The 27,701-nt window shown below is 50.0% G+C and overlaps 2 protein-coding genes across 4 annotated transcripts in view; both read left to right on the top strand.

Annotated features, from left to right (window-relative positions):
• Positions 1 to 471: 471 nt before the first annotated feature.
• Positions 472 to 14,630, top strand: HDAC3 (histone deacetylase 3). The gene is made up of 15 exons (XM_047778895.1): positions 472 to 589; positions 698 to 780; positions 2,096 to 2,238; positions 5,300 to 5,381; positions 5,513 to 5,569; positions 5,681 to 5,736; positions 6,048 to 6,181; positions 6,700 to 6,780; positions 7,128 to 7,201; positions 7,349 to 7,413; positions 8,851 to 8,940; positions 9,064 to 9,122; positions 9,372 to 9,451; positions 9,740 to 9,897; positions 13,983 to 14,630. The coding sequence occupies exons 1-15, from the start codon at positions 535 to 537 to the stop codon at positions 14,050 to 14,052; spliced, it is 1,287 nt and encodes a 428-aa protein (XP_047634851.1). The 5' UTR covers positions 472 to 534; the 3' UTR covers positions 14,053 to 14,630.
• Positions 14,631 to 16,745: 2,115 nt separating this feature from the next.
• Positions 16,746 to 27,701, top strand: part of DIAPH1 (diaphanous related formin 1) — a 107,761-nt gene continuing 96,805 nt past the window's right edge. For all 3 annotated transcript variants that reach the window (XM_047778894.1, XM_047778893.1, XM_047778892.1), the window contains exon 1: positions 16,746 to 16,939. In XM_047778894.1, the coding sequence (XP_047634850.1) occupies positions 16,823 to 16,939 (117 nt within the window). In that variant the 5' untranslated portion in view covers positions 16,746 to 16,822. The remainder of the gene's footprint in view (positions 16,940 to 27,701) is intronic.

Below are 27,701 nucleotides of genomic sequence, written 5' to 3'. Positions count from 1 at the left end.
TCCGGGTGAAGAGGACAGGCAGTCAAGCGAGGGTGCTCTCCACTGCTCAACCGGGCACGCCTGGCTTGGCTCTTGCCCTTGGATGCCCCGGCCAGCTTGGGTAGCCAAGAATCTTCCCAGCGGGCCGCGGGAAGCTGGCTTTCTGCATGGGAGAGGGACAGCGCGGCCGGTTATCAGGAGCCTCCTAGAGAGGTGACACGGCTTGCACCCGGTTTGGGACAGGTGGCTGGACGGAATGGTTCGGCTTCCCGAGGATTTGACCCCCGCCCGGAAGAAAATGGCCTTCGCATCCTAGGACCAATGCGCGGTCCTCCGGCCAAGTCCAGACACTCAACACCCCATAACCTAGAACCGCCAAGCAAAGAGAGGGCGGAACTCCGCAGGGGGCGTGGCCTGGGCGTGGCCTACGGGAGGCGGGCTTGGGCCTCCGGGTTCCGCAGAGACTGGCTGCGTGCTTACGCAGCACGCACGACCGGGGGTGGGGCTGGCGGCCAGGCTGGCGGCGGAGGCGCGGGGCCTGGTCCCGCTGGCACCATGGCCAAGACTGTGGCCTATTTCTACGACCCCGACGTGGGCAACTTCCACTACGGTGAGGGAACAAGGTTGTATGCGAGGGGTTTCGGAACGCGGAGGTTTCCAGGGCGGGGCTACAGCTCCAGGGATGGGAACTGACCCACTCTCTTCTCCCACCCCCCAGGGGCTGGGCACCCTATGAAGCCCCATCGCTTGGCCTTGACCCATAGTCTGGTCCTGCACTACGGTCTTTATAAGAAGATGATCGTGAGTCTCGCGGCTTCTGCTGGGGATGGAGGGTGGGGGCGAGCTGCGACCCTAGGGATAGGTAGGCTGGCTGCCCTGAACGCCCCAAGAGCGACCCACCTCCAGCGTGGGGAGGGCGGGATAGAAGGAACCAGGAGGACCCCCGTATGCAGAGTATTGGGGGGGCATCCATGAGCTTAATGGGAGTTCCTTTTTCACTTTAGGTCGGCCAGCCTTTGACCTCAAGTAGACAGGTCATGCATGGCCTAGAGTTGGGGTGGAGTGGGGCTGGTTTGAATACAGAAAGTGTTTCCCTCCCCAGCATCTTAGAGCAGTTTTGTGGCCTCAGCAAAGGGAAAGGGGCTGGATCACTGTATCTGAATGTGAGATTTACCCTCACTGGCACCCCTTTTCCTCTGCCACACCTCTCTCCACCTCCAAGGGGCTAGAGGACTCTGCAGCCTGTGTGTAAGTGTGTATGTGTGTGGGGGGGGACCGTAGGAGATGTCCTGGGTATTCTCTTTTCAACCTGGAATCCCCACCCCCCCCAGTTCTACTAATCACTACCCATCCCTCCATCTCCAGGATATGCACATGCTCTCTGTCCCCAGCTTGGAAGTTATAGATGTGATATGTGATTATAACATGTCGCTTTGGCTCTTATGCCATTGCAAGGGGAATTAGTCAACAGTATGAATGAGTGCCCACTGGGCTGAGGCACTGACAAGTGATTTGGCCAAAGAGGAGGCCGAGGTGATGTTGGTGCGTGAATCTCAGACTCACTTGAAACTGTTTGTCAGTTTGTGCCCTTTTCTGGGAGAGAAAAACATTTTGTTTGGTTTCTAAAGAAGCGTGTGAGTCCCTCAAAAGATAGTAAATCTCTGGCTTAGCACCTGGGCATCTGTTTTTAGTTAGAGGGTTGTTATATGTTCCATGGCATTTCACTCCAAAATTAAGAACTCAGAGGAGAGAGAGGACAGAATCAGAGCTCTGGGGGGATGACTATGAAGAGAATCAGGAGTAAGAGATCCAGGGATCAGGGTAGGCTGAACGGGGTTACGGTTCAAGAAGGTAGGAAAGGCTGGGCTGGAGGTTGGAGGGAAAAGGCGAGCCCCATGGTCTTTAGGGGGCTTGATCATTATAAACGACTGGGCTAATCAGTCTTTCTTCCTCATCGAACTTTGTCTCATAGAATAACAAGGATTCGGGGGCGAGGGGACTGCTGTGTGTGGATGGATGGTTTTGGATGGTCCCCAGGGCTGGGTTCGGGGTGGGGGTCTCAGCCCAACCAGTGGGACTGACCCTGCCCGGGTTCTCCTTGTGTTTCCATCCCGAGGTCTTCAAGCCGTACCAGGCCTCCCAGCATGACATGTGCCGCTTCCACTCTGAGGACTACATTGACTTCCTGCAGAGAGTCAGTCCCACCAACATGCAAGGCTTCACCAAGAGCCTGAATGCCTTCAACGTGGGCGATGACTGGTGAGGGGGCACCAGGCATTTCAGCGAGAATACTCGAGTGGGGCCTTGTGGCTGCAGTGGGAAGATGTGAACGCGCGAGGGGAGAGGATACTTGTCAGTGAATTGTCGTTTACTCATTTGTTTATTCAACAAATATTTATTGGTCATTCGCCCTGGGCCAGGCCTGGTGCTAAGTGCTGGGGATGCAGTGGTAAACAGCAACAGCAACACAGTTTCAATATTGCACTTGTGCCGAGTCCTCCGAAGGAGAGGTACCCGACAGGCTATGAGGGTTTAAACACGGGAGAACCATCTAGCCTGGGCGTGGGCTGCTCACTGGAGGCTTCCTAGAAAAAGTCATAAAGGTTGAGCTGAGATCAGAAGGAAGCAGCAAGTAATTAAGTGAATGGTAGCTGGGAGGATGGAGGGTAAGGGGAGGAAGGTCGAGGGCAGTCGGGACAATGTGCGAAGGGCCTGTGGTATGACAGAGTGTGACTCATTTGAGGAACAGAAAAAAAGCCACCCGCAGAATCCGAAGAGCGATCTGAATTGAGGCTGAAGAGAGAGGCAGGGCCTGTAACAAATAAACGACCTTGGAGTTCCTGCTGTGGTCCAGTGGGGTAAAGATCCAGCATTGCTGCAGCAGTGGCACAGCTTGCAGCTGAGGCTTGGATTTGATCCCTGGCCCAGGAACTTCCACATGCTGAAGGTGCAGCCAAAGTAAATAAATAAATAAATGGCCCGATTGTGACTTGGGGTTTTTATGTCTAGAGTAGAGGGAGGTCATCAAAGTGCTTTAAGAAGCAGGAGCATGATTGGACAGGATCTTCTGTCATATGGTTTACGTTGGGCTTAGATCATATGAAGTAGACTCAGAGGTGGGCCCTGTGGGAAGAGAGTGGATAACGAAGAGAAGTCTTCCTCCTTGCTTATGTTCTCGTCTTCATCCACGAAAATACACTGACCACAATAGCTACCACTGACTCAGTCCATTTTTAAACTTATTAGGGAAAACATTGCTGAAAGTAGAAGGTACAGTGACCCCCCACATACCCGTCACCCAGCCGTGACACTCACACCAAGTGCTAATCTTACGTCATCTGTATCCTCTCACCTTAGATTCTTTTGAAGCAGATCCCAGATGTCACAGCCTTTTATCTATAAGTACACTTTTTCTTTCCTTTTGTTTTGAGGGCTGCTCCCTCGGCACATGGAGGTTCCCAGGCTGGGGGGTCAAATCGGAGCTACAGCTGCCGACCTATACCACAGCTCACGGCAACACGGGATCCTTAACCCACTGAGCGAGGCCAGGGATCGAACCTGCAACCTCATGGTTACTAGTCGGGTTGTTACCACTGAGCCACAGCAGGAACTCCAACTATATATTTTCAAATGATACTCTTTTTAAAAATGCACACACTCCTGAAAAGTTAACAGTAAGTCCTTAGTATCGTCACATATGCAATCAGTATTTAAATCTCTCCAATTGTCTGGTAACTTTTTTTTTTTCTTTTTTGCAGTTGATTTATTTAAATTAGGATTTAAACAAGGTCCACATGTGTGTCTGATTGCTGTCTCTTAAGGCTTTTAACCTGTAATGTTTCCTTCTCTCCTTTGAATTTATTTCTGGAAGAAACCAGCCTGTTGATCGTGTGGTTTCCCGCACCAGCTATGGTTGATGGAGCACCTGCTCTGCTCCGCGGAGGCTTACTGGCCCATCCACCAAATACTCACGCCGACTCTTAGGTGTCTAGTCCTTATCCCGATGGGAGGCATAAGTACAGAAACCGAAACTTGAGGAAATTTAAGTAACTTGGCCTGAGTCACATAACCGATCAGTGCATTCAGAGCCTTGTTTCTTGTTTTTATTTTTACGTTTTTGTGGGGTTTTTTTGCACTTTAGGGCTGCACCTGAGGCATGTGGAAGTTCCCAGGCTAGGGGTAGATTCAGAGCTACAGCTGCCGGCCTGGGCCAGAGCCACAACCACAGCCACGTGGGATCCAAGCTGCACCTGCAACCTACACCACAGTTCATGGCAATGTCGGATCCCTGAGCCACTGAGCGAGGCCAGGAATCAAACCTGAATCCTCACGGATACTAGTCGGATTCATTTCCGCTGCCTCACAGTGGAAACTCCAAACCTGAGGGTTTTTTTGCTTTGTTTTTTTCCTTTTTTGGCAGCACCTAAGGCATATGGAAGTTGCCAGGCTAGGAAGGGGTCGAATCAGAGCTGCAGCCACAGATCTAAGCCACAGCCACAGCCACGCCAGATCTAAGCCGCATGTGCAACGTATGCGGCAGGTTGCAGCAGTGCTGGATCCTTAACCCACTGAGTGAGGCCAGGGCTCAAACCTGCATCCTCAAGGAGACTGTGTTGGGTTCTTGGCCCACTGAGCCACAGCAGGAACCCACAGAGCCTCGGTTTTTAACCATTACACAAATCCGGTTCCCTGAGGAATCCTACCAAAGAAGCAGCCTGGGCTGCAGGGTAGAAGCCAGCTGCTTAGGCTGGCACCGAGCGCCCTCTCAGCCTTGTCCCCACACCCCTGTTGTGCAGGGTTTCTTCCTGGAGTACCCTTGCCTCCCCTTTGAGCCTCTCCGAGGCCTTCCCAGCCTTCACACCACCAGGAGGCTTCACGCCACCAAATCTTTCTTAACTGTGCCAGCAGCAGAGGCCTGTCCTACCCGCACTGAGCTGCTCCCTGGGTTGTTCAGTCACATGCTGCCTTGGGAGGTATCGTAGTTTTCTTGTGTTCGCCGCTGCCCTTTCTGAGTTCAGTATAGGTCTGGGAAGGCAGCGTCGGCCCTCAGGCCCCTGCTGGGGCCCTGAAGGGCCCTTGGCGCAGTTAGGGGCGCACTGCCCCTGGGATTCTCTGTGTCCCATCCAGTGCCTCGCCCGAGGCTTGGTACATGCTTTGGCTCCAAATATTTGTTGAATAAAGTGGCAGATGACGCGGGTTTCTGGGGCGGGGGGAGAGGGTCATGGAAGGAGGGGGCTCAGAGGGTCTGGGGGTGCGGAGAGGGGTGTGGAAACGGAGGGGACAGGGGTTGACAGGCTCCAGCGCTCTTTTCTTCCCGTAGCCCAGTGTTTCCGGGGCTCTTTGAGTTCTGCTCCCGTTACACAGGCGCATCTCTGCAAGGAGCAACGCAGCTGAACAACAAGGTGACCGTAGACCTGAGTCCTGTTCCCCGCTTCCTCTGGGTCCCCGAGTCCGAGGCCTCCACCCTGACCCTGAGCTCCCCACTTTGGGGGTGGGCAGGAGAAGGACCGTGAGCGGGGCGTTTGTCTTGCAGATCTGTGACATTGCCATTAACTGGGCTGGTGGCCTGCACCATGCCAAGAAGTTTGAGGTGAGTGAGGAGGCGGTGGGGAGGACGGTGGCCGCCCTCGGGCAGGAGGACAGCGGGGCAGCTGGCTGCAGAGATCGGCCCTCTCTTTGTAAGACCACCGTCTCACCGTAGGCTTCCGGCTTCTGCTACGTCAACGACATTGTGATCGGCATCCTGGAGCTGCTCAAGTACGTAGCCTGGGAGGACACGCGGGACCTAGGGGCCCCTGGCCCTGCCCTCCCGCCGTTTGGATGCTTTTCTCAGGCTGCCTCCTCTGGGCTCCGCTGCAGTGTCCCCGCGGCCTGCTCACTTTGCAGCCTTCCGGGCACCTCCCTCTCCCGCCCTTGCCCGCAGGCTGGAGCCCAGGGAGGCCCGTAGGGAACGGTGGTGTTAGGTTCCAGGGGACTTGGGCCCAAGCGGGCTCTTGGTCATTCCAGACGCTGGGGGGGGGGGCGGGGGGCTGGGGTCCGCCTCTGCCTCCCACCGGCCTCGCCCGCAGGTACCACCCCCGCGTGCTCTACATTGACATCGACATCCACCACGGGGACGGGGTTCAGGAGGCCTTCTACCTCACCGACCGGGTCATGACGGTGTCCTTCCACAAATACGGGAACTACTTCTTCCCCGGCACAGGTACGGGGGCGGCAGGGCCCGGCGCCTTCCTGCTCCTCAGCCCTCGCCGGGACCGGCTCCTCGTCAGCCCCCACGTCTCCGCTCAGACAGCCGTTCCGCGGAGGAGGCGGCCTGCTCCCCCCCCCAGGGAAAGCAGTCGGCTTCCGCCTTACTCTGTCGCTGGTCCCTCTGGCTGTTTCTTTCAGAGCGCTCACCGCTCGGGGCGGAGATCGCGGGGTTTTGGTTTGTTGGGCGTCTCCCTCCTCATCGTGCCCCCCTCCGAGCGGGTGGGCCCCTCCTTCCTCACTCCGCTTTCCGTCTGCATCCTCAGTGCCTGGGTCACAGCTTGCTCAGAGCAGGGCCTCCCAAAGTGTTTGTTGAATGCACGCCAGCTGCAGGAGACTCAGGGAGTCGAGGGAGTGCCTGCTGGAAGTTCCTAGGTGGGGTGAGGGGCCCTCAGAGGGCAGGTCGGGCTGGAGGCAGCTGGCTCTGCAGGCCTCCTGGGCACCGCTGCCACCCCGACCCCCCCTTCCCTGCAGGTGACATGTACGAAGTCGGAGCCGAGAGCGGCCGCTACTACTGCCTCAATGTGCCCCTGCGGGATGGCATCGATGACCAGAGTACGTAGGGAAGTCCTCTCCCGGCCCCCTAGGCCCGTCTTTCTCTCCTTGAGTTAACCTCTTCTGCCTGGGATTGTCTGCTGTTGGGCCAGGTGTCCTTAGGATGAGTGGCCTTCATAGGGACCATGAACTCCCGGAAATTGGGTGCAGCCTAATGTGTGTATGTGCATTTTTCTGGGAAAAGGGTCATTAGCTGCCCTCAGTTGCTCCAGAAGTTCATCGGAGCCTCCCAGAAGTGGAGAACCCGAGGTTCCTGGGCTACACGCTCTCTGAAGCCCCTTTTCCTCTTGTTCCCTGTCTCCCCATCCCCTTGGGGTGCCAGGCGCCCATCTTTGGCCCTCTCCCAGGTTACAAGCACCTTTTCCAGCCAGTCATCAACCAGGTGGTGGACTTCTACCAACCCACGTGCATTGTGCTCCAGGTAATTCTATCCGTGCTGCCCCCTGCCCTTGAGGACAGAGAGCAGGCAGGCGGGAGTCCCCAGGCTGCTGGGGGATGGGCAGTGAGGGCCTCTGTGACATTCTGAGCTGGCATCTCACTGCAGCCCCCTGCGGTTTGCTTTTCGCAGTGTGGAGCCGACTCCCTGGGCTGTGATCGATTGGGCTGCTTCAACCTCAGCATTCGAGGTCACGGGTGAGACCTGCCCTCCTTCCCCTCCCCCCAGGTCTTCAAATGGCTCTGGGCCTCAACACATGGAATGGGGGTAGTTGGGGCATAGGCCTCACTGCCTCTTGAGGCTCAAAAAATACCTACACATTGTGCTTTGAACTAGAAAGGTGACCTTGAGCAGTGTTCCCCCGCTGGCCATTCAGCCACAGTAGCTCTTTCTTAAGTACCTGTTGCACTCCAGGCCTTGCACCAGGAGATGGGGATGCAGAGGGGAAACTCCTGTGGAATTCACGGTTCAGCGTAGGAAGCTGGCAACAAACACGTAAGCAGACAGAATAGCTAGATCGTTATACAGTCTCGAAGGAAGAAGGAAGCTAAGACCCGGGATAACCGTGGAGAACCTACTTTGTTTAGATAATGCGGTTTGGAAAGAATTTTCTGAGGAGTGGACATCTGAGCTGAGACCTGGACGCCCAAAGGGGTGAACAGAGAGGGCTCTGTCCTGAGCAGTGAGACGAGCCCACGCAGAGGTCTGAGCCAGGGAAGGGCTGGTGCAGCGGAGGAGGTGAGGGAAGACCAGCGGGCAGGCACAGGGCGCGCACGCTGGAGGCGGTCTGACCTGAGGTCTGACAGGCCGGCCTCAGTGGGGTTGTGCAGAGCGTTTAGACCCTGGGAGGGGTCTCGATTATATTTCGGACATGATGAGAAACTGTCGAAAGGTTTTCAGCAGAGAAGTGGTACGGTCCAGTGTGTGCTTTTTTTTATTTATTATTTTTTATTTTTTTTTAACATTGCAATAGGGATTTCTTCTTTTATATACTCTGTATACATTTGTAACAAGATTTGAAGACATAAAGGATTCAGTACTTTTCAGAACTTTTCCTCCAGATTTTAAGTATTGTCCAAGATCATTTGACTCAATCTTAGTTATTATTTCAAAACAAGAGAACCAACCCGCCTCCAACCTTTTTGGTCAATCAGCTCATGTTTTAAAGCGACTGATCTGACTGCTGCGTGGAGAAAGGTTTGGGGTGGGCGCACAGGAGTGGGCGTGGGAAGGCCACTTAGGAAGCTGGCGGTGTGGTCTAGGCAGGAGGCTGAGCTGGAGGACGTGGCAATGGAGAGAAGTAGATGATTTGAGATGTATTTCGGTGGCTGAACTGCCAGCACGGGCTGGCGCGTTGGTGAGAACAGTCAATTACCACGTGGGGTGCCTGGGTGGGTGTTGAGCCGGGCAGAGGTGGGAGGGTGCGCTCTTTGAACATTTGTATTGAGACCCAACCTCTGTGTAATGTGTATAATCAAGTGCACATGTCTGGGGGGTAGAGTTCCGTGGTTTTCAGTCCCTAGCTCAGGATACAGCGTTTCTAGCGTCCTGTGCCCTTTGCAGTCCGTGTCTAGAAGCAAACCCGTGGGCTTTTGGGAACTCCCCCCACCCATCCCTCTGGTTCCTTTGAACAGCGAGTGCGTCGAATACGTCAAGAGCTTTAACATCCCTCTGCTGGTGCTCGGGGGCGGCGGCTACACGGTCCGGAACGTCGCCCGCTGCTGGTGAGCACGGCCCCGATTTTCCTCCTCCCCCTTGTCCAGTGTGAGCAGGGGGCTTCCCGAGGGATGGGCAGGTGGGCCCCTCAGCCCCCTGGCTCAGCCGGCCCTGCCCTGGTGGTGTTTCAGGACGTATGAGACATCACTGCTGGTGGAAGAGGCCATAAGCGAGGAGCTCCCCTATAGTGGTAAGGACACCCCATGATGCCCCCGCACCAGGAAGGCCGTTCTTGCAAGACCCCAGAATGGCCTGGTCTGAAAGCAGGTGGGAAATTGGACTTTCTCAGAGCTCTGCAGACTAAACACCTGAGCCCAGAGCAGAGCTCGGGTAGCTATTTCGTAAGGGTTTTGGATACGAAGGAAAGAGACTGGGAAGTCTCGGGAACCTGTCTCTGTCTGAGCCCTAATGTCTCCTCCTGATCCCCTTTCCCCCCAAGAATACTTCGAGTACTTTGCCCCGGACTTCACGCTCCATCCAGACGTCAGCACCCGCATTGAGAATCAGAACTCACGCCAGGTCAGCAGCTCGGAGAAGCCGAGCAGCCAGGGTGGTGGGGGGCGCCAGGAGTCATCCCGGGGGTGGGAAGTCAGAGAATCCAGAGCGGAGAGGAAGGTTCTCGGCCATCCTACCGCTGTTAGCAGCTGGGCAGCAACTTGGGTTAAAGTGAAGGCAGAGTTGGGAGGAGGGGCAGTTACCAGCCGGGGACGCGAACTCAGATGCGACATGGGATTGAAACTCTGGACATGACGGGCGAAAGGCAGCTAGAAGCGTGGATGTCGCTGACTCTTCCTCATCCCCAACCAGTATCTGGACCAGATCCGCCAGACAATCTTTGAAAACCTGAAGATGCTGAACCACGCACCCAGCGTCCAGATTCACGATGTGCCCGCAGACCTCCTGACCTACGACAGGACTGACGAGGCCGACGCCGAGGAGAGGGGCCCCGAGGAGAATTACAGCAGGTCTGAGAGCAGGGACCCGACAGCAAGCTTTCCGGGAAGGTTAAGAGGGAAAAAGTCAGTCAGAGGGTCAACTGTCCCTGGCTTATTAATTACCTCCTGTGGTGTGTGGCCATCCCACACTTTTTTTTTTTTTGCTGTTTTTAACAACGTAACACATGTTTATTGGAAAAATTTTAAACAGCACCAAAACATGTTCAGTTTGCTTTCACACAATCCCAGACTCATTTCACAAAGAAACCAATGTTAATAGTTCAGTTTGCATCTTTTTTTTTTTTTGGCCACATCTGCATCATGTGGAAGTTCCCAGGCCAGGGATCGAACCCGCACCATGGCAGTGACCCAGGCCTCTGCAGTGACAACACTGGATCCTTAACCCACTGCACCACAATATTCCTTTTCTCTTTTTTCTTTTTTTTTGCATTTTAGGGCCACACTTGTGGCACATGGCGGTTCCCAGGCTAGGGGTTGAATCGGAGCTGTAGTTGGCAGCCTACGCCACAGCCATAGCAACGCAGGGTCTGAGCCGTGTCTGCGACCTTCACCACAGCTTACGGTACTGCCGGATCCTTGACCCAGTGAGCAAGGCCAGGGATCGAACCCGAAACCTCATGGTTCCTCGTCGGATTCGTTAACCATTGTGCCACCATGGGAACTCCTGGATTTTTTTCTACAGAATACATTTATACTATTCAACATGCACATAGAAGCACAAACACGCATATACACTTGTTTTTAGAGTTATGCGGTGTTTCTTTTCTTTCTTTTTCCTTCCCTTTCTTTCCGAGGGCCTCACCTGTGGCATATGGAAGTTCCCAGCAGTGCGGGATCTAAGCCATGTCTGCAAACTACATCATAGCCCATAACCCACTAAGCGAGGCCAGGGATCGAACCCACATCCTCATGGATGCTAGTTGGATTCGTTTCCGCTGCACCACAACAGGAACTCCCTATGAGGTATTTTTTTAAAAATACAACGTGTGTATTTTTTAAAATACAAGTAGGATCATTCTATATATGTTGTTCTACAACTTGTGACTTTTTTTTTTATGAAACAAGGTATCTTTCTTTATCAATATATATATATGAATCTACTTCATTGTTTTTGTTTTTGTTTCTGTCTTGTCTTTTTAGGGCCACACCTGTGGCACATGAAGGCTCCCAGGCTAGGGGTCTAATCGGAGCTGTAGCTGCTGGTCTACGCCAGAGCCACAGCAACACCAGCTCCAAGCCGTGTCTGCAAACTACACCACGGCTCACAGCAACGCTGGATCCTTAACCCACTGAGCGAGGCCAGGGATCGAACCCCCAACCTCATGGTTCCTAGTCGGATTCGTTTCCACTGCGCCACGACAGGAACTCCTTCATTGTTTTATCAGCTGTCTGATATTCCTTTGTGTGGCTGTAGTGTAGTTTAACCAAGTACCAGTGATTGGCATTTACATTGTTTCCCATTTTTTCACTATTGCAATGAGCATAGCCGTGAACCCCTTACGTGTACATCTTTGCGTACTTGTTTGTGTGGGAGGGATTCCTGGAATTGTTGCCGCCAGGTCAAAGGCTGCATGCACTAAAAATTTTTTATATTTGTTGCCAAATTGCCTTCCAAAACATCTCTAACCCTTTATTTTCTTCCCTGCACTTTCCTCGTTCCTCCAGGTTCTAGGCTGGACAGGTTACTGCCTGTATACGGCTCTTCAAAAGCCCTTTGATTTTTTTTCTCTGTTAATTTTTTCAAGGGTGATGATTGTGTTGCGATTATTATTTTCTTAAGTCTCTGTCTTTCTGAGATACATACTAAAATACTTAGAGATGTAATAAATTATGGGGGGGGGATAAAAGACTAGAATAGAATTAAAACAACACCCAAATGAGCATTTCTGAAAAGTGATGGTAAGAGCCAATAGAAACCAGAAGCGCAGAAACAGATGCCCTGAGTAGAGAACAAATTTCCTTACGTGCTGGGGGGGTAAGCCCACCTGGTCCTGCTCCCGTGCCCAGTTAGAGGCTTAAGCTGGCTCTGCTGCAGTCTCCTGGGCTTCTCAGTCCCTTCCAGAATCTGCTCTCTGCTGGAGAGAGCATCTTTCTGCTAGACCTGGGCTTTCCTGCTTAGACCCTCGGGACCCTGCAGCCCTTCCCTCCAGGAGCACCCCTCAGCTCCTCTCCTGGTTGGGGACGTATCTAAGCATTGGCCTCAGGGATCCTTTTTGACTCTCATTCCTTCTCAGGGGCTTGACATCTGGAAATTTACTTATTTATTTATTTATTTTTGGTCTTTTTAGAGCCACACCCACGGCATATGGAGGTTCCCAGGCTAGGGGTCTAATTGGAGTTGTAGCTGCCTGCCTATGCCACAGCCCCAGCAACGCCAGATCCCCAACCCAGTGAGCGAGGCCAGGGATCGAACCCCAGTCCTCATGAATACTAGTGGGATTCGTTTTTGCTGCACCACAGTGGGAACTCCCTGAGTTTGTTTGTTTGTTTTTTCATCTGTAGTTCCAGGCTGGTATCTGGGTCTCATCTCTGCACTGTGCACAGTCCTCTCTTAACAGCCAGCAGAAGCCTCGAGCCTCTTCCTGTCCTAAGCCCTGGTCACTGTCAGATTACCCACTGAGCTCCTTTTCTTTGCTACCTGGAGCTCCATTTGCAGAATCGTACTGAGAGTTACCACTTTTTGTGGGTTTGCTAGGCAGAGGAGTGAGTGCTTTATATTAAAGTACACGTGATACATGTCGTCGTGTCCTCATTCTCTTGCCATCAGACAACCCTAAGAGGTTGTATCCTCCTTAAATTACCAGAAGAGGCGGTTACATAACTGACTTAACAGAGGTCCCACAGCTAGCTAGGTAAATATCAGGGCTGAGATGCAAAGCTGAGTCTCTGAGCCTCACCTTATAACCCTGGTGCCCTTAGAGGTCCCTCAGACTTTGCTTTCCAGGCAGAGGGGGCCTTTCCTGACTTGGGTCCCCAGCTTCTCTTTGCTGCCTTTCTCCCTTCTTTCTTACTTACCAGCTGTGGGCAAGATAATTCCATTATCAGTCATTCCCGTTCTCCCAGAGGGCAGTTTTCCACATGCACGCGAGCGGCGTTGAGTACTCATTGGGCCTTGCGTTGCTTTCACGCTCCTTTGCTCTCTAGAGGTTTATCGGATGCCATGCCTCTGTTTAAAGCGCTTCTTTCCATTGCCCTTAGAAGAAAAGCCAAGTTTCCTTTTTTTTTTTTTGTCTTTTTGCCATTTTCTAGGGCCACACCCGTGGCATATGGAGGTTCCCAGGCTAAGGGGTGGAATCGGAGCTGTAGCCATCAGGCTACACACCACAGCCACAGCACTGCAGGATCCAAGCCGCATCCCCAACCTACACCGCAGCTCACAGCAACGCCGGGATCGAACCCACAGCCTCGTGGTTCCTAGTCGGATTCGTGAACCGCTGAGCCACGACGGGAACTCCTAAAGCCACGTTTCTGATGGTGGCTTTCTAAGGCCTGGCGTGCTGGCCCTTCCCATGTGCTGGGTCTCCTCTCCGAGGCCCCTCCGCCCTCCACACGTCTGACCGTCCTGACCCCCTTCTCTTGCTGGAACCCGTCCGGCTCCGTCGGCCTTCGAACTTCTGTGCTGGTGTCCTCACGGGTTGGAGCGCTCTTCCTGGGCGGCTCCTTCGCAGGGGCAAGGTCCTCCCTTCTTCCACCAGCCTTTCCTGACAATCCTGCCTGAGGTTTTCCCCTCGTCCTCCCGACACTCCCAGCCACGTGCTTTCCCCCACCTGAAATGACTGTGGTTATGTTTTGACTTTGTTACTTATCGTCAGCCTCATTGATCGGAGGGGTTTTTGAGGCTAGGCAGCGATTCTGTCTGGCTTGCTCTCTGGCTATGGCAGTGCCTGGCACAGAATGCTCTCTCAGCAGGTGTTTACGGATGCATGAATGGGCGCGTGAATCCTGACTGGTCGCTACCAGCAGGAGGAGAGGCACGGTTCCCAGACAGCAGGGAGGGGGGCTGGGAAGTGGCTCCAGAGAGGGTGCCTGTGGGGGAGAAGATGGGAATTGGAGAGTGGGAGCCTGACCTCTCTTCCTCTTTCCTTGCTCTGTAGGCCGGAGGCGCCCAATGAGTTCTATGACGGAGACCATGACAATGACAAGGAAAGCGACGTGGAGATTTAAGACTGACTGGGCTTGCCGTGTCCCCAGGAGTTCCTTTTTTCCTCTTAGTTGGGTGGGGGGGAAAAGGTGTGACTCCCCTACCCCTGGTCTGGTTACTTTAGGGCTGTTACCAACACCGGGGGAGGCTTTGGAGACCACCTCTGGTTCTTGAACCAGCTGTTCCCTTTCGTCTCCCTCCCAAGGCTAGACCACGGTACCTGTTAGGGATCGGATGGGGATAAGGAGCGATGTCTCTAGGACCTCTCAGGCCGTGGACCCTAGAGGCCAGTCCCAGCCCTTCTGGCTTCCTCATTCCTTCTCTACTTCCCTCCAACCCAGAGACTTTGGGGATGAAGGAATAGGCAGCAGTACGGTTGCTTCTGACGTCCACCTCCCCTGGCTTCTCCTAATGCAAGCCTTGCTTCCAGGTGAAGAGTAAGGGATTTTAGGGGGCCCTGGCCTCCTAATACTTTAACCCAGATGATGGGAAGTGTGACTTGGAAAGGGGGGAGGATGTGAAAATGTCCTGCTCTAACTTTTGGCTTTATGTCCATTTTACCACTGTTTTTATCCAATAAACCGAGTTGGTATTTTTTGTACCTTTTGCCTTCTGGGAATGTTCTTTTTTTTTTTTTTGTCTTTTTTGCGTTTTCTAGAGCTGCTCCTGAGGCATATGGAGGTTCCCAGGCTAGGGGTCTAATCGGAGCTGTAGCCACCCGCCTACGCCACAGCCGCAGCCATTCGGGATCCAAGCCGCGTCTGTCTGTGACCTACACCATAGCTCAGGGCAACGCTGGATCCTTAACCCACTGAGCAAGGCCAGGGATCGAACCTGCAACCTCATGGTTCCTAGTCGGATTCGTAAACCACTGCACCACGACGGGAACTCCGTGGGAATGTTTTAATTCTTGCTAGCTGTCTGTGCACGAAGAGCGAGGAGATGGGTTAATATGTATATAATAAATATCATGGTAAACATTCATTCTGCACGTACGTTACCTTAGGACATGTGTATATTATTCCGTGTGGATGATCTTCCTCGTATGTGGAGAGTTAACAGAGCATTCTAGTCAAGAGTTAGACAAACCTGGGCAGAGCAGTCACTTGAGGAGTAGATGATTCAGGTGTTGGAGGCTAGGTGTTGGGAATGGTGATGCTGATTGCTGAACGAGCACTGAGATGAAACATGCCAGGTCCTGAGCCTGATGTAAGCAGTTGCTCGTTATCTTCATTGTCTTTGTGAAAAATGATGCTAAATACTGTAGTAGCCACAAACACGGACTCTTCCCTGGAGGAGTTTCCAGTCCAGCAGGGAGTGAGATAAATGCTGTAGTAGGTGTAGACAGGGGGACAAGAAAGAAGAGTCATAGTTGGATCACTTCTGCCATGCTTTCATTGTCTGTTTGTCAACATTTTCACTTAGAAAGTAGCTTTTGAACTCTTTTGGACAAATTGAGTTCAAGGTGTGGGCTGGCTCTATGCAACTCTCCATCAGGCAATTAGAAAGTGGAAGGAGAGATGAAGGTCAGATTTAGGAGCCAGCCAGCTTGACAGCGTCCCTGTAACATGCCAGACCCTAGACTGAGTGCGGGGGGCTTCCTAGTGAGTGAGTCACTGACTGCCCTCCTGGAACATAGAGTTGAAATCTCGCCAATTGTGGGCAAGATAAGTCAGTCCAGACTTTGAGGGTCTACTGGGTGCCACCTGCTTTTCACTTAGGGGACAGATGTAGCTGGGACAATAGATGAAATTAATGAGGGAGGAACGAAGCTAGTAGGGCAAAGAACATGCTTGGGGAACACCTGTTCTTTTTCCTCAGGTTTGGTTTATGTCTGTAGGGAATTCTGGCTGGACATAGATTGGCAGTCAAACTAAACTGGTTTTAATTTTTTTTTTAATCACTTAATTATGCGTCCTAGGGCAAGTCACTTAAACTGTGAGCGTCCAAATTTCCTACCTTTACAATGGTATGCCTAGTGGAATCTATCACGTGGCATAGTGAGGATTCAGCAAGAAAATAAGGGCAGTGTTTTTGCATAGTGTCTGGCCTGGCACAAGTACATGGTAAATGGCTGGCTATCGTTAAGGCTCAGGCACACCGGGGCAATAACCAGTGTCTCTAGATTAGACACACAGAAAGTAGCAGGCCTGGGATTTAGAACTAGGTGATCTACCTCCACAGCTAGCTGAGTTCAGTCTAGCACTAGCGCTGGACATAGCTTTCAGTAGATGGTGGCTGTGGCTTTTTTTCATGTGCTCCATGGCTATTGCACAGGTTAAAACTGGATTATCTTAGAAAGCCTGGCAATACATTTTCTGCCGAGATAACAGTCTCCCTTTTACGATTTTTGGTTCAGAGAATCACATTTTGGTCTGGGGTGTGAGAGGGTCCAGGCTTTACAGCCACGTGGGCACTGTGTGTGGGAGCAGGGAGGCCTGCGCCTCTCCAACCGCCAGGGGGCGCCGACCCGGAGAGCGACACCGCCTTCTCACCACCCCCCCACGTGGGTCCGAATGGTTAGGCCCGCCGGGCAGGTAGTGCGCTTCCGCGGCCTCCCCCCCCCACTTCCCCCGTTGGTAGGGGCTGCGGGTCCGGGCGGAAGTGGGGCAGGCGGGCGGGAGCGAGGCGTCGCCGTTGTATATTCATGAGGCGCGCGCAGCCCGGCATGCTAATGAGGCGGGGCGCGGCGGCGGGCTGAGGAGCTTCTGGGCGGCGGCGGCGGCGGCGGGCTTGGAGCTGTGGGGCGGGAGCGGCGTAGGCGCGGGGTCAGGAGCCAGCGCGAACCTGGACATGGAGCCGCCCGGTGGGGGTCTGGGGCCCGGCCGCGGGACCCGGGACAAGAAGAAGGGCCGCAGCCCGGACGAGCTGCCTTCGGCAGGCGGCGACGGCGGCAAATCCAAGAAATTTGTGAGTGTCCCTCCCACCTGGTTCCCTCAGCCTGGCCCCGTAACCGCCCTCCGGAGCCCGGAGACCCTCGCTGCCGGCCCCAGGGGCGCACGCCGGTCCCTAGGGAGCCGCCCCCGCGTCTCCCTTCCTGGTTTTGCTCGGTCCTGGGCTCCGCAGCCCGACCTCCTACCGCGCCGGGACGTCGGGGAGCCCCGGAGTCCCCCCCTCGGCTCCTGTCCCGGCCACCTCGGGGCTTCCTTCACCCCCGACCCCCCGCCAAGCCCGCACGCTCTGCCCTCCGCCCCCACAGCCCCGGCCGCTCTCGGCCCCATCTCTCCCCTCGGCACCCACTTCCTTTCTTCTCCCTCTTGTTACCCGAACACGCCTTCTCTACCTCGATCCGCTGTGCTTGTCTGGGTCCATTTTCTCTTATTACCCTCCCCCTCTCCCTTTTGGTGTTCTCTTTATTTGCGTCTCCAAAGGTCACTTCCTTCCCCAAGATTGATCTCTTTCACCTGCTAACTTTCCTCCCGCCCAGTCCCCTCTCTGGGCCCTTAGCCCAGTGTCACCTGATAATCCTTCCTCTCTGGAATGTTACCTGACTTGGGCCCTCCCTTCCCTCCTCCCTGGACGTCCGTCCTTGTGCTCGCAGGAGTGGGTACCTGCCCAGTTCCTCTGGTCACTGGGCATAACCTTCGTTGGCTTCCCGTATCGCCCTGCCCTGAGAATCTGTCCCTTTGCCCTCTTGCTGACCACTTTTCAGGGGGTTAGAACTTCTGAATAAGCCCTTCTTGACTTGGGATGGTGACACATCTCCCCCAAGGGGAGGAAGTCAGACTTAAAAGGCCGAGAAGGTTGTGAGGATCTAATTGAATTGCCGAGTATGCGTTACCCCTGATAACCCGCCTGGGCTCTTCCGCCACCTCCTGTGCCCCAAGGCCCCTTCACGTCCCTTTTCCTACTCGTAGAAGAGTGTAGTTTTCCTTAGGTGCCGCTTACTTCCAGTCTGAAAGAGTATTGATATTCAGGTAACACTGCCATATTTCATTAGCTTTGCACACCCTGAAGCTTCTTTTTCCCTCGTCTCTCCAGGGAGGTTTTGTTGGCTTTTTACCGTAGAAGCTTTGAAAGTTATGGGGCGCTGTCCATGAGAGGGAGAAGTTTGGGATCTTCATAACCATTTGCTAGTTGAAACTGGAGTTATGTAGTCCGCTCTCTCCAGTAATTACGCCCCCACCCCAGTAGCTCTGCTAACCCAGTGGTTTCTCACTTTTTCCTCTTTTCTCCTATCCCCCGACCCGCGCGCCTTAGCATTCTGACCCAACTCCACAAGTTTTGGGGAAAAAAACTGATAAAAAGTGATGGAAACAGGAAGAAAATATTGTTTTGGGACCTAGAGGGTTGAGATGTGGGGAGTATTAAACAGAATTAAAATAGTGACTCATCTCTTCCTACCTATTTCTAGCAAGACAGGTGCTTCTGGACTGTCCTTTCCAGGGCCTGTAGGCTGTCAGTCACTGCCTGTTTTTATCTGGCAAATGCCCTCCCCTTATCCTCCCCGATCCCTCCCTAGACATGCAGGTTTAACAGTAGGGACAGCCTTTCCCCCATGGTGACCAAAACAACATTTCCCTTCGTTTCTTTAGGGCAAGAATGACCCTTTAGTTAGTTAGGAAGCTTTCCTTCTAAGCCTTAGGTTCAGAGCCCATATTCCTTCTCTTTCTGTATCATTTTGTTTTGCTTTTGTTTCCATGGGTACAGTGTGACCTTCCTCACCCGAATTCCAGCTATTCTTGCTGATTTATAGTGACCGCCGTGGCGTGTAGATGTTTTTCAAGTTCTTAATAGACTGTCATATGCGCTTCTGTTTTATCTACCCCTTACTGTGTTTCACAAATTTGTGAGTTGTGCTGAGTGCAGTGGGCTGAGCGGTGAGAGACCTGAAGATACTCAGCTTCTTTTCACCTGCTTTTTGGAATGTCCACGGACTCTTGTGTATGCTGAGTGGATTTGGCTCAGAGTTGTTGGTATTTGCTTTGGAGAGGGTGGAGCTGAACCAAGTTCTCTTTTTTTTTTTTTTCCTCTCTGAGGTGTTGATCTTAACTCTTAACCTGCTGAATTTTAAAAAATAAGCAAGCAAGTAACACGTACAGCTTGTGAGGAGAACTGCACTCCTGGCCAGGGGCTTGGAAAGTTGCCGGCAGAGGGGTGCTGCTTAACCCCTTTATAGTCCTCCCCAAGGCTTCAGGATGCTCTTTCTCATTGCTCTTTATGTAAGAACTCTGCGGAAACGAGAGCCCAGGAGGAGCACTGCAATCCACTTCTCTTTGTGTCTGGGTATGTACATGCGGGTGGGTGGAGTGGGCGAGATTGCTGGTTTGCTTTTGTTATACCCCTGGCTTAGTTTTCTTGAACTACCAGGCTGAACGTGAACACAGAGCTGTTTCACCTCCTCTACCTTTTCTAGGACGCACATCCTCGGGAACCCCATGAAGATGTGCTTTATCAAACTGCCCTGCTTTGGACTTAGGGTGCCTGAAGGTTATTTGCATCTGAGGGTCTACTAATCCCTTTAGCTTCTACTTACCTTCCCAAGCTTAGGCAGATTCTAAGTACAGATGAGCTGATGAGAACACAGAGCTCACAAATGACCTGAGATCTGCTCTTACCTCTGCGGCATCTTGTGCGGAAAGGACACAAGGCGTCTGAGTTTAAAAAATGATTGGGTTCATCTTTTGAAAACAGGTGGTTGTTCAAGATGCGAACGCGTGTGGCGAAGCCAGGCTGCCTGGTGGTCCATTCCCCCCTTAGGTTCTTCGTGAGTCCGTCCCCTCCAGCATATCCCTTGTCCAGTTCCTTTCAGAGGCCTCAAGACGAAGGAACAGAAACATTCCAAGTGAACAGAGTGTTTTCTGACTTTTCAGCAGTGGTGAACGTGGGTGTCAGACTGATTTCCAGGAAGTTCGGAGGCTGCACAGTTTTCCTGCATTTTATAGACTCCATCCATGCCTTCTCATACAATCCAGAATTGATATATTTTCACAAAGTCTCTTGCCCCCCGATTCAACTAGGGATGTAACTTTGTAGACCATGAATATTAGTGTGGGATTTGAGACAGTAGAAGATAACGTAACTTTAAAAAAAATTTTGTTTTTTACTCAAGGAATTTATTACCTTTATAGTTGTACAATGATCATCACAATCCAGTTTTATAGGATTTCCATCCCACAACCCCAGCGCATCCTCCCACCCCCCGAACTGTCTCCTTTGGAGACCGAAAGTTTTTCAGTGTCTGTGAGTCAGCATCTGTTCTGCAAAGAAGTTCATTCTGTCCTTTCTTCAGATTCCACATGTCAGTGAAAGCATTGATGTTGGTGTCTCATTGTATGGCTGACCTCATGTAGCATGATAATTTCTAGGTCCATCCATGATGCTAAAAATGCCGGTTAACGTAACTTAAATTCTTGTTTAGGGGCCCCTCTGTGGCACAGCGGGTTAAGGATCCGGCATTGTCCCTGCAGCGGCTCCGGGTTTGAGCCCCAGCCTGGCGCGGTGGGTTAAAGGGTTGCTGCAGCTGTGGCATCAGTTGCAGGTGCGGCTCAGATTCAGTCCCTGGCCTTGGAACTTCCATAAGCCGCAGGTGCGGTAAAAAAAAAAAAAAAAAAAAAATTCTTGTTTAGTTTTTGATGCCTGTGTTAAAGTATTACCATGTTGCTGTTTCATGCCCTTCCGAAAGCAGAGTGATCCTGAAAGTATAAATGTCTAGTTGTAGACCCCGGTCCATGCAAAATGAGAACACTCACAGATGAAGGATGCCAGGCAGAATTTGTGTTTTGAAAGATGATAAACACAGGGATGACTTAGTCTGGAAAGAGGGAGGGCAGCCTACGGGAATGTTCCTGAGATGTCTGAGAAGACAAAATGATAGCCCTAAAACTTAGCCCTTCTCCCTGCCTGATTTTTAAAGAGTCAGCCCAAGGATCCACTGGGTAATGTTACATTAACTTGTCAGAGAGGAGAGCCTCCCTCAGAGGAGGTGAGACTGAGGAGTTGCCTCAGAGTTAAAAATCTCTGCCTTGAGAGAGCTGGTAACCACTGGAATATTTTTATAAAAAGAGTTGAAATTTCCACGACCTGTAAGTTGTTTACTTAAAAAACTAAGTAAATAGTAATAAGTGAGAAGTGCTTAAACTTTGTTTTTGGCATTTGGGTCAGAATAGACTAATTCTGTTTCCTGCAGCATCAAATCACCTTTTGCCCTCCCTGGGTGCTCGGTGTATTTTATAAATGGATTGCCATGTTATTCTGGGAGGGTGACATATCATAGAGGCTTAGAAGATGAGGTTATACCACACGGGATTGAGAAGAGCAGATTAAAATGTTTCTTAACATGTTCATTAACAAGAAAGTTTAGGTATTACAGATAAACAAAGAGTTTATATCTACAGGTGGTATTTTCTACGCTTTTAAGTCTCAGCTGAAGCCTTTCATGACTATAAAAAGCATCCCCGTACTGAAGCAGACTTTAAGTGGTTTTTTTGGTTTGGTTTTTTGATTTTTTTTTTTTTAATGTCAAATCTCCTATTCTTGATCACTTTTGTTTGAAAACAGTAAGGAAACATTCCCCTCTTGCTAATCAGCAAAGCAGCTTTGGGTGTTTGCCCCTAATTAGAGTTGGGCAACGAAATGTCAGCCCTCCCCCCTGGCCCTGCTGTCTGTGTCCCCTCCCTCTTTGTTTTTACTACTTCCCCCCGCTGCTGTAAGGACTGCTTCTGGTCCCATGGACAGCCAGGCCTGTGGGGAATCAGAAGCAGTAAAAGCTCTTGATACTGAAATTTCTTAAAATCTCGAAGCTGAAATTGAACAGTGGAGAATACGTTAATCACTGTGAACATAGCTCGCCTTATTTTCTACCTGTCTCTCTCTCTCTTTTTTTTTTTTTTGTAAACAAACACAGTTTTTCTAACCAAAGAACCCTTTTTAAGAAAGAACAAGAACTCAAGACCTGTATCTTAAGGCATTTTACCACCAGGATAGCGCTGGGTGAATCACTGTTCTTTCACCTCTGAGATTCGTACTTCCATTCATTCATTATTAAAGCTTGCGATGAATGCCTTAAAATGTTCGAGTTGAAGGGACTTTAAATGTCATCAAGCCCAGACACCCACTCCTTGCAGCGATCCCTTCTTAATTGTAGGTTGCAAATTGGATAAATAAATGGAGGAGGAAAAAGCATAAATTTTGGGTTCTACATGTCCTTGAGTAGGTTTCAGGATCTTGGAGGAACTGGAGTAGCAGAGGGGATTGTATATAAGAGGACCCGACGCTAGGAGCTGTGAGACTGAAAGGGAGAAGGTTGAAGAAACTGACTCTGTTGCTTGGCTCTGTGACAATTAGGGAGTGTCATTTTGTCCTTCAAATATTTGCTTAAATTTCTTCCCTCCAAGCATGAGGACGCAACAGATAAGGGGCCACAAAGGAGAATAAGCATAACAAACTGAGTTAAGAGAAACAGAAACGTGTCGCATTCCTGTGTGGAAGCATTGTTACATGGAAGGGGGGAAAGTCCATCCTTGGTTGTGGTTTTAAGTGGTCTTTAAGCAGTGGCGACTCTGTCATTTTGTTAAGGTAGCAGGTACAGAGTTTATGGTGTCCTGGGTTATTTTTCTGGATTTCTGATTTGGGGGCTTATTTCCTGTAGGAATAGGACTGTTTGAAAACCACAGGGTTTCAAGACTTGACATACTTTAAGGATCTGGCAGAGGTTGATGTGTAAACTGTTTGATCCTAAAGGTCACGGCAAACCAAGGTGGAGGACTTACATCTCAGATATGCTGCAGCCCCCCTTCCTTTTAATGTTAGAACTTCAGAATCAAGTAAAAAGGTAACCCTCACCTGCTTTTTTTTCTCCTAGAGTGGCTCATACTCTGTTCAGGGGTCTTCACCTGTTTGTTGAGGCCTTTGGCCGTCACCATCTTCTTTTTAAAAAACAGCTTTGTTGGGAGTTCCCGTCGTGGCACATCGGAAATGAATCCGACTAGGAACCATGAGGTTGCGGATTTGATCCCTGGCCCTGCTCAGCGGGTTAGGGATCCAGCGCTGCCGTGAGCTGTGGTGTAGGTCGCAGACTCGGCTCGGATCTGGCGATGCTATGGCTGTGGTGTAGGCCAGAAGCTACAACTCTGATTAGACCCCTAGCCTGGGAATTTCCATGTGCCATGGGTGTGGCCCTAAAAAGCAAAAAAAAAAAACCCAGAACAAAACAGCTTTATTGGTGTATAATTAACACACAGTAAACTGCATATATTTAGTGCACAGTTTGTGAAGCCACTACCACAGTCAAGATAATGAATATATCTGTCACCCTCAAAAATTTCCTCCTGGAGTTCCTGTCATGGCGCAGCGGTTAAAGAATCCAACTAGGAACCGTGAGGTTGTGGGTTCGATCCCTGGCCTTGCTCAGTGGGTTAAGGATCCAGCGTTGCCATGAGCTGTGGTGTAGGTTGCAGACACAGCTCGGATCCTGCATTGCTGTGGCTCTGGTTTAGGCTGGCGGCCGCAGCTTCGATTGGACCCCTAGCCTGGGAACCTCCATATGCCGTGGGAGCAGTCCAAGAAATGGCAAAAAGACAAAAAAAAAAAAAAAATTTCCTCCTGCCCCATTGCAGGAGGGCTTGTGCCCCAGCCCCCAGGTGACTGACTACTGAATCGCTTTCTATAACTATAGATTAGCTTATATTTTCTAGAAGTTTATATAAATGAAATTATACACGATGTGAACCCTTTTTTTAGCTTCTTTCAGCATAATGTATGGTAGCTATACTAAAAGCTCATTTTTAAAAATTGCTGAGTGACATCAGCAGTATTGTATGGATTTCCTGTAATTTATTTTTCTGTCGATGGGCATTTGGGTTGTTTCCAATTTTTTGTTTTGTTTTGTTGTGGACATTCATGTGCAGGTTTTTGTCTGGACACATGCCGTCATTTCTCTTCTGTAAAGACCTAGGAGTGAGGGGACTGGGTCATGTGCTAGGGCTGTGTTTAACTTTTAGAGAAACTGACAAACTGTTTTCCAAAGTGGTTGTAACATTTTACATTCTCACAGGCAATATATGAGTTCCAGTTCCTTGTCAGCTCTTGGTATGATCAGTCTTAAATTTTAGCCATTCTAGCGAATGTGTAATCTGCAGACACAGAATGTTGCTGCCATTTCAGTAAACAAAGGATGTTGCTGCCCCAAAGCGATTAGCCACTGTAGTGGTTCCCCCTGCTGCCCCCTGAGGGGAATTCAGGGTGGGGAAAAGCAGGATACTGGCCCTAGGTAGTTAAGGTGCATATCGAAGGAATATTTAAATAAACCCAGACTCTTTGGTCTTCCCAAATACAGAGAAGCACTAAAAGCATTAATTTGGGGAGTTCCCATTGTGGCTCAGCAGGTTAAGAAGAACCCAACTAGTATCCATGAGGATGCAGGTTTGATCAGTGGGTTAAGGGAATCCGGGTTTTGAGAGCAAGCTGTGGTCTAGTTCGGAGACAGGGCTCATATTTGCTGTGGCTGTGTTATAGGCCGACGCTGCAGCTCCGATTAAACCCCTTGCCCAGGCACTCCCATATGCTTTGAGTGTGGCCCTAAAAAGACAAAGAGGGAAAAAAAATAATTTAATTGGATTTCTGCATTTGTGTGTGTGTGTGTGTGTGATTAGCAGTAATCTTTTGATGATTGACTATGTGGGTGTTTTTTGTTTGTTTGTTAATTTTCTCAGCAAAAACTTGTATGTATCCTAGCTCCTCTCATGTCTTTGGAACTAAGAGGCTGCCATCCTGGGCTGTAGTCCTCAGTAAGGCTTCTGAATAAAACATAACATTCACCTTTTTTTTTTTTTTGTCTTTTCTAGGGCCGCACCCACAGCATATGGAGGTTCTCAGGATAGGGGTCCAATTGGAGCTGTAGCCGCTGGCCTATTGCCAGAGGCACGTCTGTGACTTACACCACAACTCATGGTAACGCTGGATCCTTAACCCACTGAGCCAGGCCAGGGATCAAACCTGCACCCTCGTGGATCCTAGTCAGATTTGTTAACCATTGAGCCACAACAGGAACTCCAACATTCACCTTTCAGATTGTGCATTTTTTCGGTTGACAAGTGGTATCTTGGTGTGGTTTTAATTTGCATTTCTTTAATGGTGTCCAGCATCTTTCTGTGTGCTTGTTTTTGTATATCTTCCTTGTGTGTCTGTTCAAATTTTGCCTGCTTAAAATTTTTTTATTGCAGTCTCAATACAAGTCCTTTGCTGGATCTATATTTTACAAATGTTTTCTTCTTCCTGTGACTTGCCTTTTTATTTTCTTAACAGTGCGTTTGAAGAACAAAAATGTTTCATTTTGATGAAGTCCAATTAATTGTTTTTGCTTTTCATATCATATTTCAAAAATCTTTGCTAAAGTCACAGTCAGTAAGCTTTTTCTCCTCTCTTTTCTTCTAAACATTTTGTAGAGTTAGCTCTTAAATTCTTCTCTTATCACTGTGGACATGTGTGCTGTATTCCACAGGTTCTCTTTGGGTCTAAATTTTCACCTATAGGCAAGACTACATTTCGGATGCCTTTGAGATTCTATTTATCCTGGAAGCATTCTCATTCTCATCGTCTTATGTGGCATTAGACCTTGTGTTTTCCTGTACGCAGGGTGCTATGGGTGGTATAATGCCAGTCTTCCGATCAATAAGTGTTAGTGAATGTTCATCCCCTTTCTAGATAGGAAAATTAATTCATCGCAGGCTGGAAGGACAGGGAGTAACACCAACAGTAACAGTCATAATCGCACTTGTTTGTTGCGTACTCACAGCAGTCCACAATGAAGAGCTCTTGATTGATTATTTCATTAATCTGCATCAACCTTATAAAATAGGTACTGTTGTTATTCCCATCTTATAGATAATTAAGCTGAAATTCAGTGAGGTCAAGCAACTTGCTTTAGGTCATAGAACTGGGATTCAAACCTAGGTCTAGCTGATTTAAGAAAAAAAAAAAAAACTTGTTTCTTTTTGGTTCTTCCATCATGGTCCAGGATTGGATATAGTTCCCTGTGCTGTACAGCAGGACCTCATTGCTTATCCATTCTAAATGTAAGAGTTTGCATCTACTAACCCCCAACTCCCTGTCCATCACCCGCCCCCTCCCCCTTGGCAAACCACAAGTCACTTCTCTGTGAGTCCGTTTTTGTTGTGTAGTTAGGTTCCTTTGTGCCATATCTTAGGTTCCACATAAAAGTGTTATCATATGATATTTGATAGGACTTTCTGACTTACTTCACTTTGTGTGATAAAAATCTAGTTGCATCCATGTTGCTGCAGATGCATAATTTCGTTCTTTTTTTGGCTGAGTAGCAGTCCATCGTATATATGAACCACAGCTTCCTAATCCATTCATTTACTGATGGACAGGTTGTTTCCATGTCTTGGGGTTGTGAGTAGTGCTGCTAGGTACATATGGGTGCATGTATCTTTTCGAATTATAGTTTTGTCCCGATGTATGTTCAGAAGTGGGATCGCTGGGTCATATGGTAGTTCTATATTTAGTTTTCCAAGGAACCTCCATACTGTTTTCCATAGTGGTTGTACCAAAATGATACTCTTATTCACCACATTGTACTGATAGTTTACCAATCCAGTTGTTTTTTGTTTTGTTTTCGCTACACCCATTGCGTGTGAAAGTTCCTGGGCCAGGGATTGAATCTGATGCTGCTGCTATCTGCAGCTGTAGCAGCTCTGGATCCTTAACCCCCTGTGCTGAGCCAGGTATCGAACCTGCGCTGCCACAGAGATGCTGAATCCTTAACCCTCTGTGCCTCAGTGGGAACTCCAGAAGTGTCCAGTTTTTGCATTTGCAATACCAAAGGGTATTTATTCACTGTTAGGAATTTCATAGAAAATTTTGATGGTGTATCCTTAGAGCGTTTTAAGTCAGTCTGTTAAAACTGGACTCTCGGAGTTCTCGTTATGGCACAGTGGTTAGCAAGTCTGACTAGGAACCATGAGGTTGGGGGTTCAATCCCTGGCCTCGCTCAGTGGGATAAGGATCCGGCATTGCGTGAGCTGTGGTGTAGGTTGCAGACGCGGCTCAGATCTCGCATGGCTGTGGCGTAGGCCGACGGCTATGGCTCCAATTAGACCCCTAGCCTGGGAACCTCCACGTGTCTCGGGTGTGGCCCTAAAAAGACAAAAAATAAAATAAAATAAAAAATAAATAATAGTGGACTCTCCTTCAGTTCACTTAGTGGGAAAGAAGTGTTGAGTTTAGACGAACAAAGTGCAGTGGCTAAGTGCCTAACTGCCTTTTGCATTTAATAATTTAGACTTTGAAACCTTTGCAGGAATCTTAATTAAACCTTTCTTATCTGAGGCATGTAAAAGCAGCTGTTACAGTGCATGCAAAACCTATCTTTCCCCTGGCTCGTGATTATTAAGAAGTTGTCTAGATTATTATTTTTAAAAATGTGACCTTATCTCCTTTGTAAATAGAACAGCTCTGACAGCATCACCTGTTAGGAATTTTCAGTGTTTAAATTGTTGAGAGCAGTGAAGAGTGACAGATAAGGAGGAAGAAGCTGTTGATGGACCATCTCTGTAGTTATCTTCTCTATATTTTAGAATTGGCTCTGAAACCTGACCATAAGGAATGCAAATGGCTAATAACGCCAGGGTCTCTTCGGAGTCTGAGAACTGCTGAAGTTCTTGATTCTTTAGACCTGCTAGTTGTTTTGGCTGTGGCTATTAACTAAGAC

This window comes from Phacochoerus africanus, chromosome 4, assembly GCF_016906955.1.
Source record: "Phacochoerus africanus isolate WHEZ1 chromosome 4, ROS_Pafr_v1, whole genome shotgun sequence".
Lineage (NCBI taxonomy): Eukaryota > Metazoa > Chordata > Mammalia > Artiodactyla > Suidae > Phacochoerus > Phacochoerus africanus.
Note: the sequence above shows the minus strand (reverse complement) of the source record. Positions and strands in the feature narration are given on the sequence as shown.